Consider the following 12,829-nt stretch of genomic DNA (forward strand, 5'->3'; position numbering starts at 1 on the left):
AATTCTGCACTGATGCTGATTTATGCAAATGTATGCACTCCCTTTGCTGATGAAATCAAATAATTTGATATGTTATTAAAATTTGGTTTGGTGACTACAAATTAAAGGGTACCTGAGACGGATGAAAAGTAAAGTTTTATACATACCTGGGGCTTCCTCCAGCCCCCTTCAGGCTAATCAGTCCCTCACTGTCCTCCACCACCCGGATCTTCTGCTATGAGTCCTGGTAATTCAGCCAGTCAGCGCAGTCCGGCCGCATGCCACTCCCACAGCCAGGAACATTCTGCACCTGCGCAATAGTGCTGCACAGGTGTAGTATGCTCCTAGCGGTGGAGTGTGTTCATGCGCACTACGCCCGACTGGCTCAAGTACCTGGACTCATAGCAGAAGATCCAGGTGGTGGAGGAGGACAACGAGGGACTGATTATCCTGAAGGCGGCTGGATGAAGCCCCAGGTATGTATAAAACTTTAATTTCATCTGTCTCAGGTTTACTTTGTTACACAGTAGTACTATACTCTACATATGCACTCCTCACAGAGCTGCAGGGAATCCACTGAGAATGCTGTGCACATTGAACACAGAGGTGTTGTCTGTTTACAATCTCCTCATTCCCCTGCAGAGTACCTGCACATCATTCTTACATGTACCCACACTTACATTGCCTAGGGCCTGATAGATGTTCTTTGTTCCGGTTTGTACCTTTTACAAGTACTATTACTAAGGACTAGTTTTAGTCTAAAGGGAATAAATATAGTAGTCTACATATCCTTCTCACTTCAGTTGTCTTGTAAAATTCCTAAGCGTTGGCAGTTATGAGACGAATTTCATGTTACATACTTTTAATCAACAAAATTGTAATATGCAAATTAGAGGAGTCGGAGTCGGTGGAATCCTAAACTGAGGAGTCGGAGTCGGTGGATTTTTGGACCGACTCCACAGCCCTGGTTTCTGACTTGATCTACAGGCGAGTGGGTGAGTTATTAACCCTGGCACATGCTGATTCCTTCCGAACTTGAGGTTTACATTAAGTGCTCTTCATATTACAGTTTTGGTACCCTTTAACCACTTCCCGACCGCCTAACGCACAGAGGCGGCCGGGAAGTGGAGCCCTGAAGGACCGGCTCACCCACAGAGGCGGCGGTCCTTCTAAGGGCATGGGCGGAGCGATCGCGTCATCCGTGACGCGATCCTCCGCCGGCGCCTGTCACCGTTCGCCCGCCGCAACATCCCGCCGGCTATACGGAAGCGCCGGCGGGATGTTAACCCCGCGATCGCCGCATACAAAGTGTATAATACACTTTGTAATGTTTACAAAGTGTATTATACAGGCTGCCTCCTGCCCTGGTGGTCCCAGTGTCCGAGGGACCACCAGGGCAGGCTGCAGCCACCCTAGTCTGCACCCAAGCACACTGATTTCTCCCCCCCCTGCCCCAGATCGCCCACAGCACCCATCAGACCCCCCCCAGACCCCTGTTTGCACCCAATCACCCCCCTAATCACCCATCAATCACTCCCTGTCACTATCTGTCAACGCTATTTTTTTTTATCCCCCCCTGCTCCCTGCCCCCTCCTGATCACCCCCCACCCCTCAGATTCTCCCCAGACCCCCCCCTGTTTACTGTATGCATCTATCCCCCTGATCACCCGTCAATCACCCGTCAATCACCCCCTGTCACTGCCACCCATCAATCAGCCCCTAACCTGCCCCTTGCGGGCAATCTGATCACCCCCCCCCCCCACCCCACACCAATAGATCGCCCGCAGATCCGACATCAGATCACCTCCCAAATCCATTGTTTACATCTATTCTCTCCTCTAAACACCCACTAATTACCCATCAATCACCCCCTATCACCACCTGTCACTTTTACTTATCAGATCAGACCCTAATCTGCCCCTTGCGGGCACCCAATCACCCGCTCAGATTGCCCTCTGACCCCCCCTTATCAATTCACCAGTGCATTAATTACATCTGTTCTTCCCTGTAATAACCCACTGATCACCTGTCAATCACCTACCAATCACCTATCACCCATCAATCACCCCCTGTCACTGCCACCCATCAATCAGCCCCTAACCTGCCCCTTGCAGGCAATCTGATCACCCACCCACACCATTAGATCGCCCGCAAACCCGCCGTCAGATTACCTCCCAAATGTATCGTTTACATCTGTTATCTTCTCTAAACACCCACTAATTACCCATCAATCACCCATCAATCACCCCCTATCACCACCTGTCACTGTTACCTATCAGATCAGACCCTAATCTGCCCCTTGCGGGCACCCAATCACCCGCCTACACGCTCAGATTGCCCTCAGACCCCCCCTTATCAATTCGCCAGTGCAATATTTACATCTGTCCTTCCCTGTAATAACCCACTGATCACCTGCCAATCACCTATCACCCATCAATCACCCCCTGTCACTGCCACCCAACAATCAGCCCCTAACCGGCCCCTTGCGGGCAAACTGATCACCCACCCACACCAATAGATCGCCCGCAGATCCGACATCAGATCACCACCCAAGCGCAGTGTTTCCATCTATTCTCTCCTCTAAACACCCACTAATTACCCATCAATCACCCCCTATCACCACCTGTCACTGTTATCCATCAGATCAGACCCTAATCTGCCCCTTGCGGGCACCCAATCGCCCGCCTACACGCTCAGATTGCCCTCAGACCCCCCCCTTATCAATTCGCCAGTGCAATATTTACATCTGTTCTCCCCTGTAATAACCCACTGATTACCTGTCAATCACCTATCAATCACCCATCAATCACCCCCTGTCACTGCCACCCATCAATCACCCCCTGTCACTGCCACCCATCAATCACCCGCTGTCACTTCCACCCATCAATCAGCCCCTAACCTGCCCCTTGCGGGCAAACTGATCACCCACCCACACCAATAGATCGCCCGCAGATCCGACATCAGATCACCACCCAAGCGCAGTGTTTCCATCTATTCTCTACCCTAAACACCCACTAATTACCCATCAATCACCCCCTGTCACTGCTACCTATCAGATTAGACCCCTATCTGCCCCTAGGGCACCCAATCACCCGCCCACACCCTCAGAATGCCCTCAGACCCCAGCCCTGATCACCTTGCCAATGCATTGCTTGCATCTATTCCCCCCTCTAATCACACCTTGAGACACCCATCAATCACCTCCTGTCACCCCCTAGCACACCTACCCATCAGATCAGGCCCCAATTTGCCCCGTGTGGGCTCCTGATCACTCGGCCAAACCCTCAGATCCCCCTCAGACCCCCTTCCGATCACCTCCCCAGTGCATTGATTGCATCTATTTTCCCCTCGAACCACCCCCTGAGACACCCATCAATCACCTCCTGTCACCCCCCTAGCACTCCTATCCATCAGATCAGGCCCAATACAACCTGTCATCTAAAAGGCCACCCTGCTTATGACCAGTTCCACAAAATTCGCCCCCTCATAGACCACCTGTCATCAAAATTTGCAGATGCTTATACCCCTGAACAGTCATTTTGAGACATTTGGTTTCCAGACTACTCACAGTTTTGGGCCTGTAAAATGCCAGGGCGGTATAGGAACCCCACAAGTGACCCCATTTTAGAAAAAAAGACACCCCAAGGTATTCTGTTAGGTGTATGACGAGTTCATAGAAGATTTTATTTTTTGTCAAAAGTTAGCGGAAATTAATTTTTATTGGTTTTTTTTTTCACAGTGTCATTTTTCACTAACTTGTGACAAAAAATAAAATCTTCTATGAACTCGCCATACACCTAACGGAATACCTTGGGGTGTCTTCTTTCTAAAATGGGGTCACTTGTGGGGTTCCTATACTGCCCTGGCATTTTAGGGGCCCTAAACCGCGAGGAGTAGTCTAGAAAACAAATGCTTCAAAATGATCTGTGAATAGGACGTTGGGCCCCTTAGCGCACCTAGGCTGCAAAAAAGTGTCACACATGTGGTACCGCCGTACTCAGGAAAAGTAGTATAATGTGTTTTGGAGTGTATTTTTACACATACCCATCCTGGGTGGGAGAAATTTCTATGTAAATGGACAATTGTGTGTAAAAAAAATCAAACAATTGTCATTTACAGAGATATTTCTCCCACTTAGCATGGGTATGTGTAAAAATACACCCCAAAACGCATTATACTACTTCTCCTGAGTACGGCGGTACCACATGTGTGGCACTTTTTTACACCCTAAGTACGCTAAGGGGCCCAAAGTCCAATGAGTACCTTTAGGATTTCACAGGTCATTTTGCGACATTTGGTTTCAAGACTACTCCTCACGGTTTAGGGCCCCTAAAATGCCAGGGCAGTATAGGAACCCCACAAATGACCCCATTCTAGAAAGAAGACACCCAAAGGTATTCCTTACGGAGTATGGTGAGTTCATAGAAGATTTTATTTTTTGTCACAAGTTAGCGGAAAATGACACTTTGTGAAAAAAAACTGTTAAAATCAATTTCCGCTAACTTGTGACAAAAAAATAAAAACTTCTATTAACTCACCATACTCCTAACGGAATACCTTGGGGTGTCTTCTTTCTAAAATGGGGTCATTAGTGGGGTTCCTATACTGCCCTGGCATTTTAGGGGCCCTAAACCGTGAGGAGTAGTCTTGAAACAAAAATGACCTGTGAAATCCTAAAGGTACTCATTGGACTTTGGGCCCCTTAGTGCAGTTAGGGTGCAAAAAAGTGCCACACATGTGGTATCGCCGTACTCGGGAGAAGTAGTACAATGTGTTTTGGGGTGTATTTTTACACATACCCATGCTGGGTGGGAGAAATACCTCTGTAAATGACAATCTTTTGATTTTTTTTTTACACACAATTGTCCATTTACAGAGGTATTTCTCCCACCCAGCATGGGTATGTGTAAAAATACACCCCAAAACACATTGTACTACTTCTCCCGAGTATGGCGATACCACATGTGTGGCACTTTTTTGCACCCTAACTGCGCTAAAGGGCCCAAAGTCCAATGAGTACCTTTAGGATTTCACAGGTCATTTTGAGAAATTTCGTTTCAAGACTACTCCTCACGGTTTAGGGCCCCTAAAATGCCAGGGCAGTATAGGAACCCCACAAATGACCCCATTTTAGAAAGAAGACACCCCAAGGTATTCCGTTAGGAGTATGGTGAGTTCATAGATTTTATTTTTTGTCACAAGTTAGCGGAAATTGATTTTAATTGTGTTTTTTCACAAAGTGTCATTTTCCGCTAACTTTTGACAAAAAATAAAATCTTCTATGAACTCACCATACTCCTAACGGAATACCTTGGGGTGTCTTCTTTCTAAAATGGGGTCATTTGTGGGGTTCCTATACTGCCCTGGCATTTTAGGGGCCCTAAACCGTGAGGAGTAGTCTTGAAACGAAATTTCTCAAAATGACCTGTGAAATCCTAAAGGTACTCATTGGACTTTGGGCCCCTTAGCGCAGTTAGGGTGCAAAAAAGTGCCACACGTGGTATCGCCGTACTCAGGAGAGGTAGTATAATGTGTTTCGTGATGTATTTTTACACATACCCATGCTGAGTGGGAGAAATATCTCTGTAAATGGACAATTGTGTGTAAAAAAAAATTAACAAATTGTCATTTACAGAGATATTTCTCCCACCCAGCATGGGTATGTGTAAAAATACACCCCAAAACACATTATACTACTTCTCCTGAGTACGGCAATACCACATGTGTGGCACTTTTTTGCAGCCTAACTGCGCTAAGGGGTCCAAAGTCCAATGAGCACCTTTAGGCTCTACAGAGGTGCTTACAATTTAGCACCCCCCAAAATGTCAGGACAGTAAACACCCCACAATTGACCCCATTTTGGAAAGTAGACCCTTCAAGGTATTCAGAGAGGGGCATGGTGAGTCCGTGGCAGATTTCTTTTTTTTTTGTCGCAAGTTAGAAGAAATGGAAACCTTTTTTTTTTTTTTTTTTCTCACAAAGTGTCATTTTCCGCTTACTTGTGACAAAAAATAATATCTTCTATGAACTCACCATGCCTCTCAGTGAATACTTTGGGATGTCTTCTTTCCAAAATGGGGTCATTTGGGGGGTATTTATACTATCCTGGAATTCTAACCCCTCATGAAACATGACAGGGGGTCAGAAAAGTCAGAGATGCTTGAAAATGGGAAAATTCACTTTTTGCACCATAGTTTGTAAACGCTATAACTTTTACCCAAACCAATAAATATACACTGGGTTTTTTTTTATCAAAAACATGTTTGTCCACATTTTTCGCGCTGCATGTATACAGAAATTTTACTTTATTTGAAAAATGTCAGCACAAAGTAAAAAAAAATCATTTTTTTGCCAAAGTTCATGTCTTTTTTTGATGAATATAATAAAAAGTAAAAATCGCAGGAGCAATCAAATAGCACCAAAAGAAAGCTTTATTAGTGACAAGAAAAGGAGCCAAAATTCATTTAGGTGGTAGGTTGTATGACCGAGCAATAAACCGTGAAAGCTGCAGTGGTCTGAATGGAAAAAAAGTTGCCGCACCTTAAGGGGTAGAAAGCCCTAGGTCCTCAAGTGGTTAATAGGCTGCTAGATTTAGCCTGTCCACTTTCTAAAGGGGTTCTCCGGTACCTATAAAATAGCTAAAACTGACACTTACCTGGGGCTTCCATCGCCCCCCCCCCCCCCCCCCCCCTGCAGCTGTCATGTCCCGAGCCGTCCTCCTCCAATGCTCTGTTCCCTGCTGCCGATAATCTGCTAATTATTTGTTTAGATGAATAGAACTGCGGCTGCGCAGTAAGCCCCCAATTACGCGCTCAGCCGCAGTTCTATTTGTCTAGTTACACGAATAAATAGCAGAATACCAGCGACGGGGAACGGAGCATCTTAGGAGGATGGCGCAGGACATTAAAGCTGCAGGAGGGGGGGGGGGGTGGATAGAAGCCCCAGGTAAGTGTCAGTTTTAGCTTTTTTTTTTTTTTTTTTTTTTTTTTTTTTTTTTTTTATAGGTACCGGAGGATACCTTTTTTAAAGCTGGAATGTCCCACTTCTGAGACTGGAGTCACATTTGAATATAAGAATAATAGTAGCCACAAGCTATTTTCAGAAGTCTTTGCAATAACTGTTAATGTCTGTGCTCTTTCATTATAGGCTACAAAATCCCTGTTATTGAGAACCTTGGGGCCACACTGGATCAGTTTGATACAATTGACTTTTCAGACAATGAGATTAGGAAAGTAGATGGGTTTCCTTTACTGAAAAGACTGAAGACGTTACTACTGAACAATAACAGAATTTGGTAAGTTTCTGCTTTTGTTGTCTGTCACCTGGCGGATCAAATGGGAACAGACAAAGCTTGTGAGTAAAGGTAGCAATGCACATCGACTTTTCCCATCAATATCTGGCAGATTCGATCACTGTGATCGAATCTGCCACAAAATGATGCCTGATCGATTTTTTTTTTTTCTAAAATTGGTGGATTTGGTCAATTGTACCAGGGGGAAGGGTCGGCAGGCAGGCGATTTCTCTATTGAAAGTGTGTGTGTGTGTGTGTGTGTGTGTGTGTGTGTGTGTGTGTGTGTGTGTGTGTGTGTGTGTGTGTGTGTGTGTGTGTGTGTGTGTGTGTGTGTGTGTGTGTGTGTGTGTAAGGATTCCATTACTCTCAGATTAGATATATGAGAGGGATCGATATGCTGATTGAATCACGTTACCATCTATTAGTGTATGTCCACCTTAACGCTGCCTTTATTTTCCATGTTTATCATGAAAGCTGAATGCGCTTAAAGGGAAGGTTCAGGGACGCTGTGAAAAAAATAAAAATCCAAATCCACTTACCTGGGGCTTCCTCCAGCCCGTGGCAGGCAGGAGGTGCCCTAGGCGCGGCTCCGCAGGCTCCCGGTCTCCTCGGGTGGCGCACCCGACCTGGCCTCCAATGTGCGCCTCACTGGTGCACGCTGACGTCATCGGACGTCCTCCGGGCTGTACTGCGCAGGCTCAGTAGTTCTTTAAGCGTCCCTTTTAACATGTTTAGATGTAGCTTTTTTTATTTTATTTTTTTAAATAATTTTTATTAGTTTCAAGTATTAACCACTTAAGCCCGAAGGGTTGAAATTTTTTTACATCCGAGCAACTTTCACCCCCCATTCATTTGCCAATAACTTTATCACTACTCATCACAATTAATTGATCTATATCTTGTTTTTTCCGCCACCAATTAGGCTTTCTGTGGGTGGTACATTTTGCTAAGAGCCACTTTACTGTAAATGCATTTTAACAGGAAGAATAAGAAAAAAATGGAAAAAATTCATTATTTCTCAGTTTTCAGCCATTATAGTTTTAAAATAATACATGCCTCCATAATTAAAACTCATGTATTGTATTTGCCCATATGCCCCGGGTATTTCACCGTTAAAATTATATCCCTATCACACTGTATGGCGACAATATTTTGTTTGGAAATAAAGGTGCATTTTTTCCGTTTTGCGTCCATCACTGTTTAGAAGCCCATAATTTATTAAATAATATTGGTATACTCCTTTGACATGCATATTTAAAAAGTTTAGACCCTTAGGTAACTATTTGTTTTTTTTTTTTTTTATTATTGTAATTTTTTTTTTTTTTTTTTAATTTAAACTTGTATGTGGGTATTTTTTGGTGTGGGAGGTAAACAGGGTTTTTTTTAATATATTTATATGTTTATTTTTAAAACTGTTTTTTTTTTGGGTGTAATTTGCTATTTGGCCACAAGATGGCCAGAATCAAAAAGTCCTGGGAGCGATCGATCTCGCTCCCAGGCAGAAGAAAGGAGCCCAGAGCTCAGAAAAGCCGCAGCGTCTGAAGAGACGCTGTCGGCTTTTCTGCGGGGGGGGTCCGATCAGCGAAAGGGATTTATAATCCCTTTCACTGATCGGTGGGCTAGCGGCCAGCAGCGGGGGCGCGCACGGGGGGGCCCGCGACCCGCGGGAGTGCGCGCAGCCCAACTGGACGAGAAATCTCGTCCAGTTGGGCTTAAGTGGTTAAAAAACAGTAATACAGTAGAACATAAGGTACGTTTTCATAATAACAAAGGAAGTCAAAACGACCTTAAAATTGCAACTTGATTACATACAGATAAACATAACGGTATATATCCAATAGAATAAGATAGAATGACAACATTTTTAGGCCTACAGGGAAGGTCTTTATATAGAGTAATACTAGAAAACAGAACTCGTGAGGACAACATCCACCCATTAACTAGACCAATTATGGTTGGGTAGAGTTATTCTGTACTGAATGATTCGAGAAGCTTGTGAGATCAAATCTCCAGCGAGGTTGGAACTGGATGACGAACTGGAATGGGCTAAACTGACAGGGTCAGAGAAAATAAAAACCTTGTCTGCAAGATTTAAGCCAATTCTATCAATCGCAATAGAGGCACAGTAAAGGCCTATACCTGTCTTTCACGATATATGTATAGTAGCAAAGATCAAAAGGTAAAAGAAAAGGAAGAGAAGGAAGGAGAGAAGACCACCATGGGAGCGAGGAGCCTGTTAGTGTCTACTTAAGATAAAGAGACTTATCCTTTGCCCAGGTTAAAGGTGTCTTAGTTATGCACTTACATCTCTACCCAATATATAATTGGACAGCGGAGACCAAATTTTGTCAAATTTTTTTTATAGTCTGTAAGCCTGGCTTTCAATTTTTCAAATAAGATGTGGCAAAGTCTGCGTTTGACATGTTCGAAAGAGAGTATGGCGAAGCGCCAAGAGGCCGCTATTAACTTAGTAGCGGTGAAGATATAATTGACAAAAGCGGTTTGTGTGGATGACAGGTGTGGGTAGATGTAGCTTTTTTACTAGAATGAGCAGTCATTACAAACCCTTATTGGTATGTTCTGTAAGTATTTAATGCTGGGCATACACGGCACGTTTTATATTATCAATCGAGCCGCTGATGGCTCGATTGATAATATTCAACCTGTCCGATACCCCGCCGGATCGATACTGCGCTCGATACCGGCGGGGAGAACAATGGGAAGAAACGAGCGGCTGATTAGCAGCGCCCGTGGGGACGAGCGAGAATCGATCCATGCGCGGCGAGCGGTGACGCGCCGGCATTGAGCCGCTGGCTCAATACCGGCGCATAAACTGTCCGTGTATGCCCAGCATTAGACATATCAGTTGTTTTACTTCCCTGCATTGCTTGATACTGATTGGAATACAGATAGCTTTGTACCAAATGCCTTGCAAAGCTGTGTGATTATTGATCAGAGCGGTTTTTCCTCTATTAATGTATAATTGAATTTCCAGTCTAAACTAATCAAGAAAGGCCCAAGTTGTAATAAACATTTGCTAAATACAGTCTTTATTTTCACTATAGTTCCTCTTTAAAGGACTACTGAAGCAAGAGGGATATGGAAGCTGCCATGTTTAATTGCTTTTAAAAGAACCTGAGGTGGGGATCTTAGAATGAAATCTATACACAGAGGCTGGGTCTGGCTATAGTGCCCAGCCTCTGTTGCTATTTGAATCCGCCTTAAGTCCCCCCTGCGCTCCGTTCTAGCCCATAAATTACAGCCGCGCTGTCGGGCAATGTTTACCTAGCTAATGTCACTCACGCCACTCCCCCGCCTCCTGCAGAGCGCAGAGCCCTGCCCGCGTCCCTTCACTCCAATCAGCGATGAGGGAAGGGACGTGGGCGGGGACTGGCGCTTTGCAGGAGGCGGGGGAGTGGCGTGAGTGACACTAGGGAGGTAAATACAGCCCGCTGCGTGTCGCCAGCGCGGCTGTAATTTATGGGGGAGAGCGGAGCGCAGGGGGGGACTTAGGGGGGATTCAAATAGCAACAGAGGCTGAGCACTATAGCCAGACCCAGCCTCTGTGTATAGAGTTCGTTCTAAGATCCCCACCTTGGGTTCTCTTTAAGCAATACCAGTTGCCTGGCAGTCCTGTTGATGCTCTGCCTCGAATACTTTCAGCCATAAACCATGAACAAGCATGCAGAAAATCCGGCGTTTCTGACATCGTCAGATCTGTAAAGATTAGCTGCATTCTTGTTTCTGGTGTGTGATTCAGACACTACTGCAGCCAAATAGATCACAAGGGCTGCCAGGCAACTGGTATTGTTTAAAAGGAAATATATATGGCAGCCTCTATTGTCTTCTCACTGCACTTGTCCTTTAAGTATAACTATATTAAAAGATACCTGAATTGGGGGGGGGGGGGGGGATATGGAGGCTGACATTTATTTAATTTAAGAAAAAATGCAAATTGCTTGGCTGCTCTTCTGAACTTCTGCCTTCAACCTGCCTGGCGGTAGCCACTGCAGAGAATCGCATGGCCCCGGGAGGAATTTTTTAAAATGTGTTGTATATGCTTAAGCTAGCTCTTGGCTAGCTAACTGTCCCCCAAGTTTTGCCGCTTTCCACCAATTCACCCCCGATCGCCGCCGTAATACGTACCCCCAGGGATCCCGCCATGGCGCAGCCTCCCAATCAGCTCCAGGCTTCGCTATGGGGAGGATCTGGACTGCGCATGACGTCAGACGTCATGTCCGATTGTCTCCATAGCGACGAGTGAAGCTGCGGCTCTCGCGGGATCGCAGAGGGGTAAATATTGCCGGCGGCGATCGGGGGGTTTAGTTAGGTGCAGCAGGGCTTGGGGGACATAGTTAGGTAGCGAACTGCTAGCTAAAACATAAAAAAAGCATTTTTTTTTTTTTTTAAATCCTCCCGCGGACGCAGCCTCTGAAACTGCGTACCGACAGGGCGGTTAATATGTTTGGCCATGGGCCCTGAACAAACCTGTAGATTAGATGTTTGACTGGATTTGCTGCATGCTTGTTTCAGGGGTGTGATTCAGACACTATTGATGCATGATGCCAGGCAAGTGGTATTGTTTGAAAGAAAATAAATATGGCAGCCTCTGCGTCCCTTTCACTACAGATGTCCTTTAAAGACCAGTACTAACGCTAGACTGCTTGGCTAAGGCAAATTGGTCGGGGCCATCTCTTTCGAGAATCCAGCGTTATTACAAGTGTCCGCCAAAGTTGCTTAAAGGGACACAGAGCTGAACATGGTAAAAAGATTTCTACATACCTGAGGCTTCCTCCAGCCCCATCTGCTCAGATCGCTTCCACGCCGCCATCCTCCGCTACCTGCAGCTTCGGGAACCGGGTCCCCTCATTTCCGGTTCCCGACTGCAAAACACGAAAAACAAATGCACACTCCCAGCTAACGCTTACCTACCTTTATCTGATCAGCAGGCAGCCTGTCAGCCAATCAGGTGCAATGGTATACACCCTTTGTCTGCCGTATTAAATCTAGCAGGAATTGCATAATTGTAGCAGCGTTCAGGTGGGAGGCTTTGGTTGGACATAACCTTGCATTATGTCACTTAGCAGGGACACCACGTGCAGATTTGATACGGCAGACAAGGGGTGTATACCATTGCACCTGATTGTCTTAGGGCCCGTTTCCACTATTGCGAATCTGCAAGCGTTTCCTGCATGCAGATTCGCACAGCCAATACAAGTGGATGGGCCTGTTTCCACTTGTCAGTTTTCCTGAGCGTTTTTCTGTGCAGGATTTTTCTGCACGGTAGAGCCCTCAGAATTCGCCTGCGTGTGGAATGCATGCGAATCGCCGCTAATGTATTTAATAGGGAAATCGCCTGCGGCTTTGGCATGCGAATGTTCATGCGAAATCGCATGCGAATTCGCATGGAAATCAATGGAAAAGCACACCGGCACTGCCATGGTTAAATTCGCATACAACCGCATGCGAGATTCGCATCTGCATGCGAATTTTTACCGCGGCGATTCGCACCGCACAAGTGGAAACGGGCCCTGACAGGCTTCCTGCTAATCAGATAAA

The 12,829-nt window shown here is 45.7% G+C and overlaps 1 protein-coding gene across 1 annotated transcript in view; it reads left to right on the top strand.

Annotated features, from left to right (window-relative positions):
* SNRPA1 (small nuclear ribonucleoprotein polypeptide A') overlaps positions 1-12,829 on the top strand; it is a 43,355-nt gene that overhangs the window by 8,536 nt on the left and 21,990 nt on the right. The window contains exon 2 of the mRNA XM_068275087.1: positions 7,126-7,273. Coding sequence (XP_068131188.1) covers positions 7,126-7,273 — 148 coding nt within the window. The remainder of the gene's footprint in view (positions 1-7,125; positions 7,274-12,829) is intronic.

Source organism: Hyperolius riggenbachi, chromosome 3 (genome assembly GCF_040937935.1).
Source record: "Hyperolius riggenbachi isolate aHypRig1 chromosome 3, aHypRig1.pri, whole genome shotgun sequence".
Taxonomy (NCBI): domain Eukaryota; kingdom Metazoa; phylum Chordata; class Amphibia; order Anura; family Hyperoliidae; genus Hyperolius; species Hyperolius riggenbachi.